Source organism: Rhipicephalus sanguineus, chromosome 4 (assembly GCF_013339695.2).
Source record: "Rhipicephalus sanguineus isolate Rsan-2018 chromosome 4, BIME_Rsan_1.4, whole genome shotgun sequence".
In the NCBI taxonomy this organism is placed as follows: domain Eukaryota; kingdom Metazoa; phylum Arthropoda; class Arachnida; order Ixodida; family Ixodidae; genus Rhipicephalus; species Rhipicephalus sanguineus.
The window spans coordinates 1,695,877-1,715,544 of NC_051179.1; the positions used below are offsets into that span (position 1 = coordinate 1,695,877).

At 51.8% G+C, this 19,668-nt stretch overlaps 1 protein-coding gene across 1 annotated transcript in view; it reads left to right on the forward strand.

Annotated features, from left to right (window-relative positions):
- Positions 1 to 10,527: 10,527 nt before the first annotated feature.
- LOC119389195 (kinesin-like protein KIF12) overlaps positions 10,528 to 19,668 on the forward strand; it is a 332,325-nt gene continuing 323,184 nt past the window's right edge. Inside the window, exons 1-2 of the mRNA XM_049415048.1 lie at positions 10,528 to 10,539; positions 14,401 to 14,533. Of these exons, the coding sequence (XP_049271005.1) occupies positions 10,528 to 10,539; positions 14,401 to 14,533 (145 nt within the window). The remainder of the gene's footprint in view (positions 10,540 to 14,400; positions 14,534 to 19,668) is intronic.

Consider the following 19,668-nt stretch of genomic DNA (forward strand, 5'->3'; position numbering starts at 1 on the left):
GCCACAGCTGAAGCGATCAGCGGTCCAAGCCGAGCAAGCGCGAGCGCCAGCAACAACCGTCTTCGTCGTCTTCTTTCGCAGGCGTTCTTGTCTGCGCCCTACCATGTTACAAATCACTCCCCCGCGGAAAAGGAGCCATCCTGGCCTCCTGGCGACCTAAGGAACAGGTACAACTGGTGGGTCATAATGCGGCTTCAGTCGATCGACGTGAACAGTCTCGCGGCCGCGACGACGGCGGTCCGTAGATGATTGAACAGGCTCAATCATATAGTTAACTGGGGATGCTTGACGTAGGATGCGGTAGGGGCCTTCGTACTTAGGCAGTAGCTTTGTGGAAAGGCCAGGAGAGGAGGAGGGAATGCGAAGCCACACCAAGGTTACAGGCGAATACGACTGAGGAGGCAGGTTTTCGTCGTGACGGTCCTTCTGGCCCTACTCGCCCTACAATGTTACAACCCTGGTTTCTTAAGGTTCGCTGAAAATGCGACTGCGCTGAAACTTGTCTTCCTCCGTGCCCTCTGCACAAGCTCATGTTGTGTTTCGGTTTCGGTTCAGTATTGCATTTGTAGCGAAGCGTTGTTAGTCTGTAATGGGTCGCCCTCTCGAGCGCTTTCTAGTGGGTCGTCCCCTTCGGCTCCGCTCCTCGCGCTCAGAGCCCGCGCTCTGTCTTGACTGTCGCCGTTGTGCTTCGTCGACTAGTGCTGTCAATAAACGCCTTTATAATTTGGTGGAGAGTGCTGCGCCGTCCAACCAGCTTCGGTCCGTTCGATGCCCCTGGCGCTTCGATCCCGTACCGTGCCCTCTACCATGCCTCAAGACGCCGCCCAGCAAACGCTTCCCCCTGTACCGACACCATGCTCCGGTTCCCCCCGCATCCGCGACCCTCCTATATTCACCGGCGCGGATGGCACTGACGTGGAGGACTGGCTCGCGATATACGAGCGCGTGAGCGTACCCAACAAATGGGACGAGGCAGGAAAGCTGAGCAACCTGGTTTTCTACCTCGCGGGTGTGGCAAGCCTGTGGTACAACAACCACGCAACCGATTTCCTCACGTGGTCCGATTTCAAGACCGCCATCATCGACGTGTTTGGCCGACCTGCCGTACGTAAACTGCAAGCCGAACAGCGTTTACGTGAACGAGCTCAGCAGACCGGTGAGTCGTTTACCAGCTACATCGAAGACGTCCTCGACTTGTGCAAGAAGGCCGACGTAACCATGTCTGAGTCTGACAAGATCCGACACGTTATGAAAGGCATCGACGACGATGCCTTCACCATGCTGCTCGCCAAGAACCCTCGTACCGTGACAGAGGTGATCACGCTCTGCCAAAGCTACGAGGAGCTGCGCCGGCAGCGGTTGCTGACCCGTCGACCTCCATCCCGCGACGCCGACCTCGCTGGCTTGTCGGCCATTTCTGATCACTCGGGCTTGCTCGCCGAGGTCAAGTCATTTGTGCGCGAGGAAATTGCCCGCCAGTTTTCTCTACTGACCTTGCCTCAGTCGCAGCATGTTGAACAGCCGTCCACCACACTGCTGCCTCCCTTACGCCGCGCTATTCAACAGGAAATCGCGGAGGTCATGCCGGAATACCACCAGCCACCTCCGGCGCTTGCGCCACTCAGTTACGCGCAAGTTGTGGCCAGGCCACCCCCAGCGATCCCTGTGTCTGCCCCACATCCTTACGCCGAAGTCGTCACCAGACCACAGGCCTTCCAGGCGAGTGTGCCGGCTGCGTACGACGACGTCATTCCTAGGCCACGACTGCAGCCCACCATGCAGTCCTATCAGCCGCCGCCCCGTCCACCGCGTCTTGGGCCATGGATGGGACCCACCCCGGCGAACCGATGGCGCACTTCCGACAACCGCCCCATCTGCTTTGCGTGCGGTTGCGCCGGTCACGTCGCCCGCTATTGCAATCGCGTGCAGTCGCCCCCAGTCGCTTCAACCATGCCAAGCCAGTCGAGCCGCCCGTATTACGATTCACCGCAGCCTATGTCACCGCCGTCTCGCCCAGCGCCCTCTACCCGCCGTTCACCGTCACCACGACGCCGCTCACTGTTCCCGATGCGGCCACGTCTGGTCCCACGCGACCAGGAAAACTAGTCGTCGCAGTCCACGAGGCAAGGGCTGCGACGCGATCGAACTGCGAAAGCCCTCAGCGAAGCCCATCGAACGTGATCGACGTGTTTGTAGACGGTGTTCGTGCATCTGCCCTTATCGACACTGGAGCCGCTGTATCCGTTATGGACGCAAAGCTTAGCCGAATACTGCGCAAAGTGACGACGCCACTTTCCGGGCTCTCCCTCCGTACAGCCAGCGCCCAACGTATTCACCCTACAGCGGTGTGCACAGCCCGCGTCATGATTAAGGACGCTATGTACGCCATCGAACTGATCATAATTCCTGCCTGCTCTCACGACGTCATCCTCGGATGGGATTTTCTCTCCCGCCACGATGCCGTCATTCATTGCGCACCAGCCGAAATAGAGCTGTCACCATTCTGTAATTTGACGCCGGAAGACAGTCCATCGGCTGCGAGCAAGGTACTCGTTAAAGACGACATCAAATTGCCTGCAAACTCGTCCACGGCGGTGTCCGTCTACTGCGCCAGTCTATCCGACACCGTTGCACTCCTCTCGCCATATGACCGTATTTGCACAAGGAAAGGCTTGCTGGTGCCTTTCGCGACCGTTCAAATCACTCAGGGAAGCACCTCTATTTTTGTAATCAACCCCTCCCCGTACAGTGTTACGTTGGTGCGAGGGGAATGTCTCGGCAGCGTGGAACCCCTCGAAGACGCACAAGTTATGGACGAACCTGATGACACGCACGGCCGCAGTTCCAGTACGCTCAGTGCTGTTTCGATGTCTGGTTCATCACCCGCTGACGTGTTTGGTTCCACCATAGCTGACAACCTTACGCAGGTCCAGCGTTCCCAACTTCTGGACCTGTTGGAAGAATTTCGCTCTTCTTTCGATGTCGCTCAAACGTCTCTCGGTCGCACGTCGGCCGTTACGCACGGCATCGATACTGGCGCCCACCTGCCACTGCGGCAACGTCCATATCGCGTATCTCCCACAGAACGCCGTGTAATCACCGAGCAAGTCGACGACATGCTTCGACGCGATGTTATTCGACCCTCCAACAGCCCCTGGGCGTCTCCTGTCGTTCTTGTTGCGAAGAAGGACGGTTCTGTGCGTTTCTGTGTCGACTACAGACGACTCAACAAGATCACTCGTAAGGACGTGTATCCACTGCCGCGAATAGACGATGCGATTGACAGCCTGCAAGGCGCCGAATTCTTTTCATCCCTCGATTTGCGCTCAGGCTACTGGCAAGTACCTATGGCTGACGACGCTCGACCGAAGACCGCCTTTGTCACGCCCGACGGCCTGTACGAATTCAACGTCATGCCGTTTGGGCTGTGTAATGCGCCCGCCACCTTTGAGCGCATGATGGATACCGTTCTGCGCAACCTGAAATGGCACACGTGCTTGTGCTACCTCGACGACGTCGTCGTTTTTGCTCCGGACTTTTCCACCCATCTTCAACGCCTACGGCATGTTTTGACGCGTTTGAGCGACGCCGGTCTGCAACTGAATCTAAAGAAGTGCCGATTTGCAGCACGGCAGCTGACAATCCTCGGCTACGTCGTGTCCAAGGACGGAATTCTCCCCGATCCAGGCAAACTTCGTGCCGTGACCGAGTTCCCGAAACCTACGTCCGTCAAAGAACTGCGCAGTTTCGTAGGACTGTGTTCCTACTTTCGGCGCTTCATTCGAAATTTCGCGACTATCATATCGCCTCTGACGAAGTTCCTCGGAAGTAACGGGCCCCTCCATTCATGGTCGTCCGAGTGCGACGACGCTTTCGAAAAGCTCCGCCGTTTGTTGACGTCGCCTCCCATACTACGCCACTACGACCCTACGGCTCCTACAGAGGTACACACAGACGCTAGCGGTGTTGGCCTTGGCGCTGTCCTTGCGCAGCGCAAACCAGGGTTCCCTGAATATGTCGTGGCATATGCAAGTCGTACGCTTACTAAAGCCGAGACCAATTACACCGTCACCGAAAAGGAATGCCTGGCGATCATCTGGGCCCTTCCGAAATTCCGACCTTATTTGTATGGTCGCCCATTTGATGTGATCACCGACCATCATGCACTATGCTGGTTGTCGTCACTGAAGGATCCCTCAGGTCGCCTCGCCCGCTGGGCACTTCGCCTGCAGGACTACGATATCCGCGTGCTGTACCGCAATGGACGCCAGCATGCTGACGCCGACGCACTCTCGCGCTCCCCCTTGCCTGACGACAATACCCATAGCTCAGTGTCTCACAATGCCGTTTCTTCTATCGACATTCACACCATCGCTACTGAACAGCGCAAGGATCACTGGATCGCCTCATTGATAGACTTGCTGACTGATCCATCGGCAACACCATCCACTCGCGCGTTGCGTCGTCAAGCCCACCATTTCGCCGTTCGCGACGACCTCCTCCACCGACGCAATTACGGCGACGGCCGCCAGTGGCTACTCGTAATACCCCGCAGTCTGCGTTCCGACATATGCGAATCGTTCCACTCTGATCCGCAGTGCGCACACTCTGGGGTATCGAAAACTTACCACCGCATTCGCCAACGGTACTTTTGGCGAGGGATGTACCGCTACGTGCAGAAGTTCGTTCGCTCCTGCATTGATTGTCAGCGCCGCAAAACATCAACGCACCTGTCGCCGGCAGTTCTGCAACCTCTGCCTTGCCCTGACCGGCCGTTCGGGCGCGTTGGCATAGACTTGTATGGACCACTTCCTCTAACGTCGGCTGGTAACCGCTGGGCCATCGTCGCTGTTGACCACCTTACGCGATACGCCGAAACTGCCGCCCTCCCAGCGGCTACAGCGCGCGATGTTGCTTCCTTCCTGCTTCACCGATTCATGCTGCGTCACGGTCCACCCCAGGAGCTGCTCAGCGATCGAGGTCGTGTCTTCTTGTCGGAAGTCGTCGAAGCCATCCTGAAAGAGTGCCACGTTGTTCACCGGAAAACTACTGCTTACCACCCGCAGACGAATGGCCTCACCGAACGCTTTAACCGCACGCTCGGCGACATGCTCTCGATGTACGTCGCCGCCGATCACACCAATTGGGATGCCATTCTGCCATTCGTCACCTACGCCTATAATACCGCCCCTCAGAGCACTACTGGTTTCTCCCCCTTTTTCTTATTGTACGGCAGACACCCGTCGCACACAATCGACACAATCCTTCCATACAAGCCGGATCCGTCTGAGTGTGCGCCTATTTCTGCCACAGCCAGACTTGCTGAGGAATGTCGGGAGCTTGCCAAGACGTTTACTACGCATGACCAAGAGCGGCAAAAGAGCATTCGCGGTGACACCACCACATCTTCGCCCACGTTCAGCCCTGGAGCACTCGTATGGCTCTCAGTCCCTACCACTGCACCTGGCCTCTCTTCCAAACTGCTGCCCAAGTACGACGGCCCCTACCGTGTCGTCGAACGCACATCCCCGGTCAACTACCTGATCGAGCCCATTGAACCATCTTCGGACATGCGCCGTCGAGGGCGCGACATTGTCAACGTCGAGCGCCTTAAGCCCTATCATGACCCGCTCATAGTGACAAGCAGTTAGGTCGCCAGGCGGCTCCCTTTTTCGTACCCGGGGTAATTGTAGCGAAGCGTTGTTAGTCTGTAATGGGTCGCCCTCTCGAGCGCTTTCTAGTGGGTCGTCCCCTTCGGCTCCGCTCCTCGCGCTCAGAGCCCGCGCTCTGTCTTGACTGTCGCCGTTGTGCTTCGTCGACTAGTGCTGTCAATAAACGCCTTTATACATTGTACGAATGACAGGGGGCGCCGCTCTGGCATTCCTGTTTTACCCAGGCGACGTGTAAGTAAGAGAGTTTGTGGAGAGTACTCGTTGAGTGCGGACGTTTCTTCTCCTTCGGCGCATCGCGCCAAACAGCGTGTTCGGGCTGGCCGGCGTCCCCACCGGTCGCGTTGGTCACCGCCGGTCTTCGCCTGCCGCTGCGCCGGGACTACCAGCCCGCAACACAGCACTCGTGTTTCCCGACGTATTGCCAGATGGCGTCCATATCTCACGCAGCGCCTCTTCTATCGTCTTTAGGCGACATTTGCAGCGAAGCACGCAGATACGCGGCCAATTTTTTTTCCCAACCGACTTACCACTTCAGCCATCCCGCAGACAAAATTTAAGAGGCAAAAGCTTCGTCTGCGCTAATCGTTCTACCTTGCCAAAATCGTTCTCATTTTCGCACTGTCATTCTTTTCCGTATGATATTTTTAACCTAACAAAAATATTAAATGCGCTACACTAAGGTTTAAAAAAAAACCTCCTTGCGCTACACTTACCTTCGAAATCGAAGCTGCAGCAGCAGCTTTCGCGGATCGGCCTGGTAGCTGGCGCAACGGAGTACTGTCGATGCACAATGCAGCGCACCGCGTTCATGAAGTGACGCTTTGCGGTGGCGGTGCCCCAACAAACGGTACTCGCTGCTTTGTGAGTTCTCAATCGCATCTTGTTGGCTATGTAACGCTTCACAGTCATTCGGATTTCTTCTCCGTTGCGATGCTACAGATAAAAAAAAGAAACTCGTCAGACGGATGCATGCAGCCCAGAACACACACCACGGCACGACACGCTTCTACTCACCTCGGTTCAGCAGATTCCGCGGCTTCCGGAAAGATCGCAGGGTCTACAATTCTTCTTAGCCGACAGTAACCATCCGCACCTTGGACTAATTGCGACGTATTACGGGCGACCACACACACTCAACTGTTCGTTTGACATCGGCAACCATTTTCCTTGCGCTGCACGACACGGCTTGGCTGCACATATGGCGCAAATACGGCTACGACTCAAAATATAGAGATACTTGTGTTTTCTTTGATTTAAATTCCTACCATTTTTATGTGTTCCATTTGTAAAACAATTTTAGTTTATTAAGCATACGACATTAGCTTCATTACACGCTTTCTTATTAAATAAAATAACTATACGGAACCTGAAAGGCTGAAGAAAAGAAAAAGAAACATCCGGGCAACACAGAGAGCTTGTGATTGGACGATTCAAAAAACGTTGCGCGTTCCCGCCCAGCGCTGACGCAAGCGAAGACGTCACGCGGAAAAGCATTGGAATAAAAAATAGAATCGTTCCGCGATAGCACCCCTGGGGCGGACCGTGACGCAGCATGAATCGGTGTAGCAGGAAGGAGGCAACATCGCGCGCCGTAGCCGCTGGGAGAGCGGAGGTTTCGGCAGTTTCGGCGTATCGCGTTGTCAACAGCGACGATGGCCCAGCGGTTGCCAGCCGACGGCAGAGGAAGTGGTTCATACAAATAGATGCCCACGCGCCCAAACGGACGGTTAGGGCAAGGTAATGGTTGTAGCACGGCCGCCTAGATCATCGGCGCGCGACGGTGTTGCTCCGGCCGTCCCATTCGGCGCGCGCCCCTTTGAAAAAATGTAATTGAGGTAGTTCCGCCGCACGCCGCGACGCTCTTCTCCCACCCCCTTGCGCATGATGCCGCGCTGGCCGCGCCGTAGACAGCCGCAGATGTGCTTGGAAAAATGCACATTGGACATCGTGCACGTAGTGACTGGAATCAAGGTACGCTGTTATGTACTCTTATTCGGGCTTTACACAGTGAGTGTTGTTCTCTGTACCATATTACGATCCAGATAGGGCCAAGCAGCGTGCTTAGGCGGCTTCGTGTGGCGCAACGTGTTCATATGCCATGACGCATGATTGTGCCGAGTACGTGATTTGCAGTGCTTCTCATACTTTGTTTTGGCGCTAGTTTCTCCCACAGCCGCCCGGATCAGCGCGCGCCATGCTTCTTTTTAAAAGAAATGCCTTTCGTCGTCGTCGACACTGCATAGCTTTTTTTTTTCATACCTCACCATAAAGAAAGCTATCTTCTGCAGTCGAGCGCTGTCTTAAAGGAGTACTGACACGATTTTGAAGTGCAGCAAAACGGACGTTTTTGGTTTCCTTGGCATGTAGTGTTAACGCTCTCCCCACACCGCATCCGGGAAACACGTATAAATATTTAAGTTTGATTTTAAAGTTTTTATCTCCCAGCATCTGCAAGGCAGCTTCACCGCATGGAAGCCCTATGACGTTTCAAGTCTGCTCACTTGGTTTGCGAAGTCTGGGTTCTGCATGCAGCCTAAATCACAGAAATCGCTGTCGGAGGCACTGGACGACAGTTCACTCATCATGAACCACGTTCGACTGACAGCAAAGGACAGCAGTGGCGGTATTTTGTAAGCATTCCTAAAACGGACGGAGGCGGTCCGTCCGTTTGAGTCGCACGCGACTGGTCAATGTGAGCCGTGACGAGCGCCGCGGCGAATCGCGTGCTCACATTTCTAGTCACGTGCGACTCAAACGGACGGACCGCCTCCATCCGTTTTAGGAATGCTTACAAAATACCGCCGCAAGTGCATATTCTGTGGGTTGCAGTCTGCCCGTGACGTCACGGGCAGACTTAACAAGTCACTATGAAGCCGCCCTCTCGAAACCGAACCCGAAACTGCTGGTTGAAAGAAGCGGTATTAAAAATATATGCAATGCATCCCCAGGCACCACGACACTCTTTTTAGGGTTCTCGACACCCGTGCTTTCATTTAGAGCAACAACCCGCAAAATTTTAAAATTCATGTCAGTACTCCTTTAAGAGCATGACCTTGCTGGAAAACTAAATTGCGGTAATGATAATGCTGTAGTCGTTTTGACCTTGCCGATCATAGGCAACATTTTGTTGTGGGCACGTCTGTTTGCATTATGAAGTTCCCACGATACGACAGTGATGCGAATGCGACGTTCTTATTTAAGCGCAGGCCGCATTAGGCGAATTCGAACGCGAAAGCGATGAGCGACGCTTGTCGCCTGCGAATTAGCTAAGGGTCGGTCGCGCAATGGCCACCTTCTCTCGTTTTGGTATCGCTTGTCGTTTTAACGCAACAGCATGAAAGAGCCCGTCTCGCAGTGATTCCGGTGTCGGCGGCGGTGTGTGTGTGTGTGTGTGTGTGTGTGTGTGTGTGTGTGTGCGTTCGTGTGTGTATGCGCGCAGATATAGCTGTCGCGTTTAACTCTTAAAGGCAAAGCTTAAGGGTCCCCCAATTTCCGCCTCCATTATTGCGTGCATGCGCTTTGCCCTTTCAGATTCGAACTAATCTACCGGCTCGTTGGCTGAGCGGCTGCTGATATGGCTTTCTGCGACTAGCATATATGTTTTCATATGCATTTTCACATTGTCATACCATATTGACTTCAGGCAAGTAATTTGTTTTTAGTCTGCGCTGGGATTCCGTGTGTAATTTACTTTGTTTTTCAGAAGCGTGCCGTATTGAAAGTCAAGCACCAAGAAAGATTACGTTGCCTCGACGTCAAAGCGGCATTCCTTCCAGCAGGTAAAGCTCGCGCACTCAAGGCCGCAGCATCTCAAGGGAAATCCGCCAACCTCCTTTAAGTAGCGGAACCAACCTTCGCATTGTTTCGCCTATTCTGGAAGCACCCAGAAAAAAAGGAGTTTTTAATAAATCTCGTGCTTTCCCTCGCATGTATACTTTTTACTGATATGCTGCACTCAGGAACATCAAAACAATTTTCTTCAAAAGTGGCTCACGGGTGTTTTCACTTTGGGCACCATCATCACGACAGGGACTGGCGCGTGCACACACAAAAATAAATATAGCGATAGCCGCCATCTACTTTTTTATGTGCGTTTTTGTGAGGGTGAGTGAGTTGCTATGCTAACCCACGGTTACTCTACAACGATATCTTCAAGGCGCCCCAAACCTTCCCGCATAGATAGCAAAGGAATGGAGGGTAGTAGGCGCGCGCCACGGTGCGGCGAAAGGAGCGGTCACGCCCCTTTCTGCAATTACGCCTCCTCCGTCCGCATGGGACGGCCGGAGCAACACGGCCGCGCGCCCCGATCCAGGCGGCCGTGGTTGTAGACCGGCTGGCGACACGTGCGTTGAAAGTTTTCGGCGTTGGCAATCGAGGCAGGAGCGAACGAACGTCTGCACGTAGCGATACATCCCTCGCCAGAAGTATCGTTGTCGAATGCGGTGGTAAGTTTTGGATACCTTAGAGGGTGCGCATTGCGGATCAGAGTGCAAGGACTCGCATATTTCAGAACGCAGACTGCGGGGTATCACTAGTAGCCACTGGCGGCCGTCGGCGTTGTAGTTGCGTCGGTGCAGTAGGTCGTCACGAATGGCAAAATGGTGGGCTTGACGAAGCAACGCGCGAGTGGACTGTGTTGCCGACGGATCAGTGAGCAGGTCGATCAGCGAGGCGATCCATTTGTCCTTGCGCTGTTCGGTAGCGATGGTGTGAACGTCGATGGAGGAAACAGCAATGTAAGATACTGAGCAGAGGGCATTGTCGTCACGCAAGGGGGAGCGCGAGAGGGCGTCGGCGTCAGCATGCTGGCGTCCGTTGCGGTAAAGCACGCGGATGTCGTAGACTTGCAGGCGGAATGCCCCAGAGGGTGAGACGGCCTGAGGGATCCTTCAATGACGACAGCCAGCGTAGTGCATGATGGTCGGTGACGGCATCAAATGGGGGACCATACAATTAAGGTCGGAACTTTGTAAGGGCTCAGATCATCGCCAGGCACTCTTTATCTGTGAAAGTGTAATTGGTCTCGGATCTAGTAAGCGTAGGGCTTGAGTATGCCACGACATATTCGGGGAACCCTGGTTTGCGCTGCGCAAGGACAGCGACGAGGCCTACACCGCTGACGTCCGTGTGTACCTCCGTTGGGGCCGTAGGGTCGTAGTGGCGTGGTATGGGCGGGGACGTCAACAAACGACGGAGCTTAGCGAACGCGTCGTTACGCGTTAAGCCTGTTTCACATGCGAGCGACCGAGCGGCGGGGCCCGCAGCGATCGAGCGGCAGCAGGACGCTCGGACGCGGCTTCGTTTCACATGCACCGCTCTTGCGCGGCGCGCGCCTCTGCGATGCGCAGTGATGGTTGTGGGAAGCGCCCGTTATCCGCGGGTTTCCTTTCTCCGGGCTCGCTTGTTTTGGTGCGCTTGGGTTGCAAGTTTCACGAGCCTTCTACTTCGGTGATCGAATTTCACGCGCCTAAACCTTGAATGATGAAAATGTGCAGTGTATCAGAGTGCAATTAAACAACTTCAGTAGTCACGTTTATTTCTGTTCCAGCTTTCTTTTTTCACCACGCAAGTCATGTTGCACGCCCATACACTTGGCCATGGAAAAGCGAAAGAAAGAATTTGTTTTGGGGGTTTTAAGCTTTCACAGGGCTTTCGGTGGCTTTTGCTCTCGAATGCCGCAAGGCGCTGGTGCGCCGTATGGGCCGGCAACCGGATGCAAGCGGCCCAGTCGACGACATTGTGGGTTTGTGAAGGAGCTCGTCTCTTTTTTTTTTTTTTTTTTTTTGCCTATGGGCATTCTGCAGTAAAGAGGCGGCGGCATTTGTCGTCTTCGGGGTACGTGACCACTAAAAAAAAAAAGGGAAAAGAAAACAGTAAACTGTTCGAACGTGCTGCACCAGAGTAGTAAAAAAAAAAAACTGAAACGTCTACTGCGAACAAGTGCGGAGTGTCGTAGGTTCCCCCTGTCCGGACCTATGTTGGTGTCACGATTCGATAAAAATACAAAAGAACAAAATGACACGTGCAAACGATTTGTCTGCTTTGATGGAAGCGCAGTAAAGAACAACAAAAGGGAAAGAACGGCGTTTTCTACACTGCCAGCTCGTTGCAGCGAATGTCGTCTGCTAGGAAACCGAGTCGGAGCGAGTTCCTCCCGGCGCGCGCGGCTGCTCTCGTCTCCATCCCTACGGTCACGTGCTCCCCGCGTCACTGCTCCCCCATTGGTTGACCTTGGGCAGCCGCTCTGCCGCTCGCGAATTTTTCCAACTCTGGCGATCTCGATCGCGCGTCCACTGGTCGCTCGAAAAAACCTGTTTTTGGGCTTCCGCGACGGCAGCCGCTCCGCTCTTGGAGCAAAATCGCTGCATGTGAAACAGGCTTTACGCGTTACGCAGCGCCGTTGTTTGTGTCCTTTCCTCGTTCGTCCCGTCTTTTAGCGCTGTTTCTACAGTTATTCATTTATTACGTCGACGTTTCGGTCAGAGCCTGACCTTTCTCAAGACTCAAGAGAAAGGTCAGGCTCTGACCGAAACGTCGACGTAATAAATGAAGTTTTCTTGAAGTGCCACCTCTCATACTTATATATATATATATATATATATATATATATATATATATATATATATATATATATATATGTCCCAAAGAAAAATAATTGAGTAATTGGGTATGGGTATGGTTTGGGTACGGTTTCAGCTCACACTGAAATTTGTGAACTGAAAAGCATCCTGTCCAAGGCAAACCAAATAACGTGGAGGTTCCGTACCGAAATGTTTCGAGGCAGGGACAGCGGCATTCGCGTTTAGACTGCACCGCCAAAGCACAATCATATAAAGGCATAATTATCAGTTGCGCGTCACAAAACAGCAGTACAAGTTCATGTCTCAAGAAAGAGCGAAGAAGGGGCCGTCGCTACAGGCTCGTTCCAGAAAATCAGCCTTTTCCCGTTCCATGGTTGAGGTAATACTCCGACTACCACGGTAAGTCGAGGCTGACTGCTAACCCTGGCACAAAGTGCCACTCCTGTGAAATGGAACGCGAAAAGAGCGCACCAAAAGAACGCGAACGCACAAGAAGTTTCGGCGAATTACCATAGGACCAGCTGTCCGCCGACTCAAACACATTCCCCGCTCTCAAGCCAAGCCTTTGTGATGGCGCTGGCTATCCCAGGTTCCCTTGCAAAAGAAACTAACTAAAAACTTCTGAAGGAAAGAATTGTAGCGCAAAGCAACACACGGACAGACAGAGAGGACGGGACTGGCGCTAAAAACGCCAGGCCTGCGCGGAAAGCGCAGCACAGTCACAGCGAAAGCTCGAAGAGCGGCATTTCTAGAGCCCGTTATAAACGCTCTTGTGGCTACTGATACAAGTACACTAGGGACGTACCCACTACGCCACAAATCATAATGTTTGTGAAGTTGGGAAGCACCCACCACGACATTATTCGTCATTCTGCGTAGAAGCGAGGTACCATCTGTAAGGCATTATGTGCACTTTGTTGATGCGACGGTTGATGACGATGAAGAATTACGACTGATCCCTTTGTAATGGGTTGGAAGCTATAAAGGACCCAATAGTTACGTAATTCGCATTGTGTGACGCCTGGTCGTTATTTCATTCTCCCACCACGATTTATAACATACGCTAACGTGAGAAAGAGAGAGAATGAAAGAGCGAATCAACTTTATTGAGACCCTGAGGAAATGGACCATGGGAGCCTTATGGGCTTCCTTGGCAACCAATAGAAGTGCGCTTGCGAGGAACCCAGTACGCTTTAAATCATCATAATTTTTGTGAAGTAGCGAAGCAGCCACTATGCAATTCTTCTTCATTCTGCGCAGAACCGTAGTACTTGCTAAACACCTGTAAGGCATTATGTGCACTTTGTTGATGCTGTGACTGATGACGATGAAGAATTATGGCAGAGCCCTTTGTAATGGGTTGGAAGCATTCAACAACCTACTGGTGCAATTCGCATTGTGTGACGCCTGGTTACAGAATTCGCGTTGTGCGACGCTTGATGCTTATTTTACTCTTCTACCACGCTATATTGCACATGTTAATGTGGTTCCTTCCCGATATGAAGCCTGTATAGGACCTTCTTGCAAAGCAGTTTCAAGCAGTCTTGATATGCAAGGCAATAAAGAAAAAAAAACGGCATGGCTCAGAGGTTGAATACTGGGCTCCCACGCAGAGGGCCCAGGTTCGAACCTCGTTCCATCCTGGAATTTCTTTCTTATTTCGTATTTTCTCTTACTTCGAGCGATAGTGGTTACGGACACCGGCGGCGGCGGCAGCGGCGGCGGCAGCGGCGCCAAAAACGGCCCTTGTTGTGATCTCATAACAGCTTTCGCTGTAAAAGTCCACCACCAGGTGGCGTACTTATGAAAAACGTCTAGAAGTAGGCAATGTCCTAACTTGTAGTACGGAATATCAGTGTTCTATGTCGGCTCATCTGAGATCATATAGCGCATTGTTCGGGGAGGAAATGAGGACTGGACAATGTAGAATATTCTTTAGCGCATACAGCGTAAGCGTTCGTTTGTACGTCTGGATACGCTTGCCGAAAATGAAGGTCTTTGTTCTGTTCACTGTACGTTTTCAATCCATGGCACATTTGATTTTGTAGAATATCTAAGGCTTAGTCATCAATTTAGCAAAACACGATGAAATAGGCTGCACGTCTGCTGTGTGTGGCTTCTGAGCAATGTTCTGTTGTCATTTGCAGGTGCTAGACCTTTTAAACCCATCGCACAGGACGCTTCCTGTCCGCTGGTCGAAGGACAAGGGTTTCTATGCCGAAAACTTGTTTGTCGTTGAATGTGAGGACCTTGGGGATTTAGACGGCGTTCTACAAGAAGGTAAGGGGAATTCCACCTATGAACAAAAAAATCACAGCATATCCACGGAGTGAATGATGATGAGTGGGCGAAGCTCCGGAGGTTCATTGGTAAACCGTGAATCATCCGTGAATTCTGCCCAGTACATCATCACCGACGTGAGATCGGGCGCGTTTATACTAAAGGTTCGATGAGTTATGACGACTTGCAGCGCACTTTAATTTTACATGTACGCTGTGAATTTTCATTGTTTAGAAAACCATTGCTTAGAAAACATCTGGCGTCTTTCGTTAAGCAGCTGGCGTCTTTTCGTTTTGCTTTAGAAACATCTGGCGTTCTTTCGTTTTGCTTTTACAAAACATCTGGCGTCTTTTGTTGGTTTATTTCATCAATCAACGGCGTTTTGAACAAAATTTTTATTGTTTAATCACGCACAGGAGAAATCTCACCAGGCACTACCTTGGAGGTAAAGAATGGCTGCTAATGGGAATGAGAGACAGAAGAAGTCGGCTTTTAGCTAACGCTGCGAATTTTTTATTGTTCAACAACGCACAGGAAAAATCTCCCACCGGCACCACCTTGCAGGTCAAAGCGTAAGACTGGTTACATACTACGCTACGAGGGACGAACGGGTGCCGCTATAAGGAGCTTCGCCCCTAAAATGAGCTAATCACTGTTGAAATGTCTTCCTACTCCTCGCTACACTGCATGCTCCGTTTCTTTAGCATGTAAATCCTCTCTATTCTAATGGGCGAGACAATTCAGTGCAGTGTGTATCAAAAGGAATTTTCTAAAACATCCCGATATCTTGCTGTGACTTGCTGCCGTGTCATCGAACGCACATCCCCGGTGAACTACCTGATCGAACCCATTGAACCATCTTCGGACATGTGTCGTCGAGGGCGCGACATTTTCAACCAGGAGCGCCTCAAGACCTACCATGACCAGCTCACAGTGACAAGCTGTTAGGTCGCCGGGTGGCTGCCCTTTCGTACCCGGGGTATTTGTAGCGAAGCTTAAGAACTGTGTAATGGGTCGTCCTCTCCAGCGCCTTCTAATGGGTCGTTCTCTCCTGCTCCCGTCTGAACGAACGGGGTTCGCGCAGAGAGTTCGTGCTTTTGCCTTGACTGTCGCCATTGCGTATTGTAGCTGAGTGCCGTCAAATATAACGAATCACTATATATAGCCTTCATAGATTACGAGAAGGCATTTGACTCGTTCGAGATATCAAGAGTCTTGCAGGCATTGCGGAATCAGGGCATCGACGAACCATATAAAAACATACTAGAAGACATCTACAGCAGCTCTACAGCCACCATAGTCCTCCATAAGGAAAACTACAAAATCTCAATCAAGAAGTGTGTAAGGCAGGGTGACACGATCTCGCCAATGCTATTCACCGCGTGCAGGTTTTACAAGGCCCTAGATTGACACATGTCCCCGTAGGGATTAAAAATTATCAACTGTCTTTGTCTTCCTAAGTCACTCTTTAAGTTACGCGCTCGTATTTTAAGTATCTAGTAAAAGCCATCAGAAACATGTAACCAAAAAAAAGCACGAAAGGGGCACGACGTGCATGAGAAACTATATGCACGTGAAAAAACCGCGGTAATCAGCAGGGTATGTGGCATGTGGAGCGCAGATAGGCACATTTTTTGTCAGAATAATCCCTCGCCCTTCTCATTGTTATGGAAGGCCTTTATTACCCTGCGGCCTAATATTTTTTCTTCCTTGCACAGACTGGCCACGTCTTTGAAAACTGCTTCGCAACCGCATTCCCGGCAGCGCGCACACAGATGCAAGCTGGGGCGTTAGAAAGAGATCGCTCATGCTCCCTTAATCGCATGTTAATGGATCTTGCGCTCTCACCTATATACGATTTCTCACATGTTTATGGCAGCTGGTAAACCACAGACTCCGCAAGGTACATAATTATTCCGGTGCTGTACAACGCAATCACTCCTACGAGGCTCACTGACACCTTTCTGTTACAGCGAAAGCTGTTATGAGATCATTTCAGCGGCCGTTTTTGGCGCCGTAGTTGTCCGCCGCCGCCGCCGCCGCCGGTGTCCGTAACCACTATCGCTCGAAATAAGAAAAAATACGAAATAAGAAAGAAATTCGCGGATGGAACGAGGTTCGAACCTGGGCCCTGTGCGTGTGAGCCCAGTATTCAACCTCTGAGCCATGCCGGTGCTTGAAACTGCTTTGCAAGAAGGTCCTATGCAAGCTTCATGTCGGGAAGGAACCACATTAACATATGGAAAATAGCGTGGTAGAAGAGTAAAATAAGCATGAAGCGTCGCACAACGCGAATTCTGTAACCAGGCGTCACACAATGCCAATTGCACAACGATTGGGTTGTTGAATGCTTCCAACCCATTACAAAGGCCTCCGCCATAATTCTTCATCGTCATCAGGCACAGCACCAACAAAGTGCGCATAATGCCTTACATGCGTTTAGCAGGTACCACGCATGACGGGAAAGGGAAATAGCGACCGGGCGTCTCCCAATGCAAATTACGTAACTGGTGGGCCATTTAAAGCTTCCAACCCATTACAAAGGACTGAGCCATAAGTCTTCATCGTCATCAGTCGTCGCGTCAACAAAGTGCACATAATGCCTCACAGACGTGTAGCTGGTGCCTCGCTTCCCCTACTCACGTAGGGGAAATGGCTTAGTAGGTGCTTCCCAAGTTCACAAAAATTGTGATTTATGGCGTAGTGGGCACCTTGCTAGTGTACTTGTATTAGTAGCCCCAAGAGAGCTTACAACGAGCCCTAGAAACGCCGCTCTTCCAGCTTTCGCTGTGACTGTGCTGCGGTTTCAGCGCAGGCCTGGCGTTTTTTGCTTACGAGGTTGCAAACATTGGGGAGCTTCGCCGGCGTGGAAAAAACTACTTTCGCCCCATACTTGTTCCCGATCTTTTTGCCACATAACCAGCTGATTTCCGCGGTTTTCTCACGTGTATATGGTTTCTGATGCGCGTCGTGCATTATTTATATTTTTTGGGGGTTATATGTTTTTCGTGGCTTTTAGTTTAGAATTGTTAACCCTGATGGGCGCCGTGCATACGTTAGGAGCCGCCACAGTCGCGCGCTGCCTCCAGCGCCAAAGCGGCCACGGAGCAGATTTGGCGGGATAAGAAAGCAGACGACGTAGGCGGCGGCAAACCATTGCGCCGAGCTTTGGTGCTTCGCTTCAGGCGGTTTCTTTCCCGTTTGCTTCCAAAAGACGTCAAATTGTTAACAGCTGTCAGAGAACATAGCGGTAACGCGTGTGCTTCTTTTTGCCATACCTCGTGTATCCTCAGGCGACCGCGGCAACATAAAATGCATGAGCTGGGCGAAGACAACCGAGGTGACGAGTCCGTTGAGCGAAACTGCGCACGTGTAACGCGGGCCGCCTCGCTCACTAAACAGTCACAGCTTATCACCGTCGGGCTAACGCGGCAGGGAACTCAGCGGCAGTTTTGCCAGCAATTGCACTGTAGCGGCCACTGAATGAAACACATGGTTGATCCCTCCGCCATAGGAATCGGAATAACACGAAAGTAAGGCGTGCTCTTACAGAAGTAACTGAATGTTTACTGTACATTGATATAAGACAGTTTGCACAGTGTATATTGATGTCTGGCAGCTATAGCACCGTTTAACGTGGTTGTGCCCACTTTGATGATTGGTGGTACATCTGCATCCCGACGACTAACATCCCTGCTAAGTGATTAAACAAACCCTTGCGGTAGCTGTAGTAGTTAACGGTGAAACCGTAATCAGAGAACTAGGTGTGGTAACCAGAAGAGCGTCGCATATTGGACACAGAACTTCATGCCATCCCGCGGCATGTTAAAATGTGATTGAACGCCACGGCCGGACTAGAGGGAAACCCAAAGCGCGTACTGCCGCCCCGGTAGCCCGGCCGCGATCTTTATAGGGGCGAGCGCGTGAGCGGGGAACGCGGTGTTACAGCCAGGTGAGGCAGGCGCGCGTCGCAGAGCTATGAGCGAGGCCGACGCTTTTACGACGCTTGGCTAAGGTCGCCACCTAGCGCTGTGTTAAGGCATTGACAAAATTGAACTTCTATTGAATACGCGCCGAATTGGAGGGCCGTGTAACGCGTTGCAGGTGCTAATTCCGGATGCCACAGTAATGACGAATTACTTTACTTTACCATTCGCAGAGGGCCACACCACCCCGCCGACCGGGAGAGTGGTAGATACGTATAAAAGGCGCGTTTGTAAAGCCTCTAGAGTCTGTGACCGTGGCGCAGTGGATAGCGTGCCCGGCATCTGTTGTTGCTGACTGAGTCGTCGTGGGTTCAATGCCCGTTAACGGAATTTTTTTATTTGCCATCTGATCGTGTATATTTTTTCCGTGTCGGAAATACGTCACCGAAGGCTTGGTGGACCCCGGCATAAAACACTTTCGTGTTAAAAACGCTTTCCATCGAACGCCCATGACACTGCATTCGCTGCGCCGACTTAACGAGTGCAGCCGAGTTCGTCGTCGCGGCTCGTGTTTTAGTCCTATGGCACTGCAAAGCGTGCCAATTATTATTACGTTTGGATTCAGAGAGCTACGTGATATCGATAGTTTCTTCCGAAGAGCGAACCTGAAGAAGGGCAGGGACCTCCGCTGTGTTCTTCTTCTCCTCCTTGCTTCAAAGAACAACAAAAGAAATATGTGGTGAAATCGCGAAACTGCCGCCACCGTTTCTGGCCTACGTTACTGTTATCCTTACACCAGGATAAACCTGCCAACTCCGCTGCTCGCTGCCTTATTCATATATACACGCCATCACGACAGCGCCCTAATTGCTGCATGTTTTACACTAACAGCAAAAGCAAAAAAAAAAAACAGTGAGTTATTTACATGGCATAGCGATCGCTCGAGTGAGTTTTACGTGTGAACCTGTCAGGAAATATCGATGGATCGTATGCTAGATTCAAAGGGTTTGGCACGAAAAACCCTAATCATACAGGTGATCACTGATTAGGGGGCCGATGATGAGGAGCTCTGTTAGGAATGGGAACTCATCAAACAAAAAAGGGAGGAGTGGCTCAGACAGCAGGAAGAGCAGAGGCGTGAGCGTGAAAGAGAGGAACGCCGCTTAAAATGCGAAGCAGAATTACGGGATCGCGAGATTGAGCTCCGCA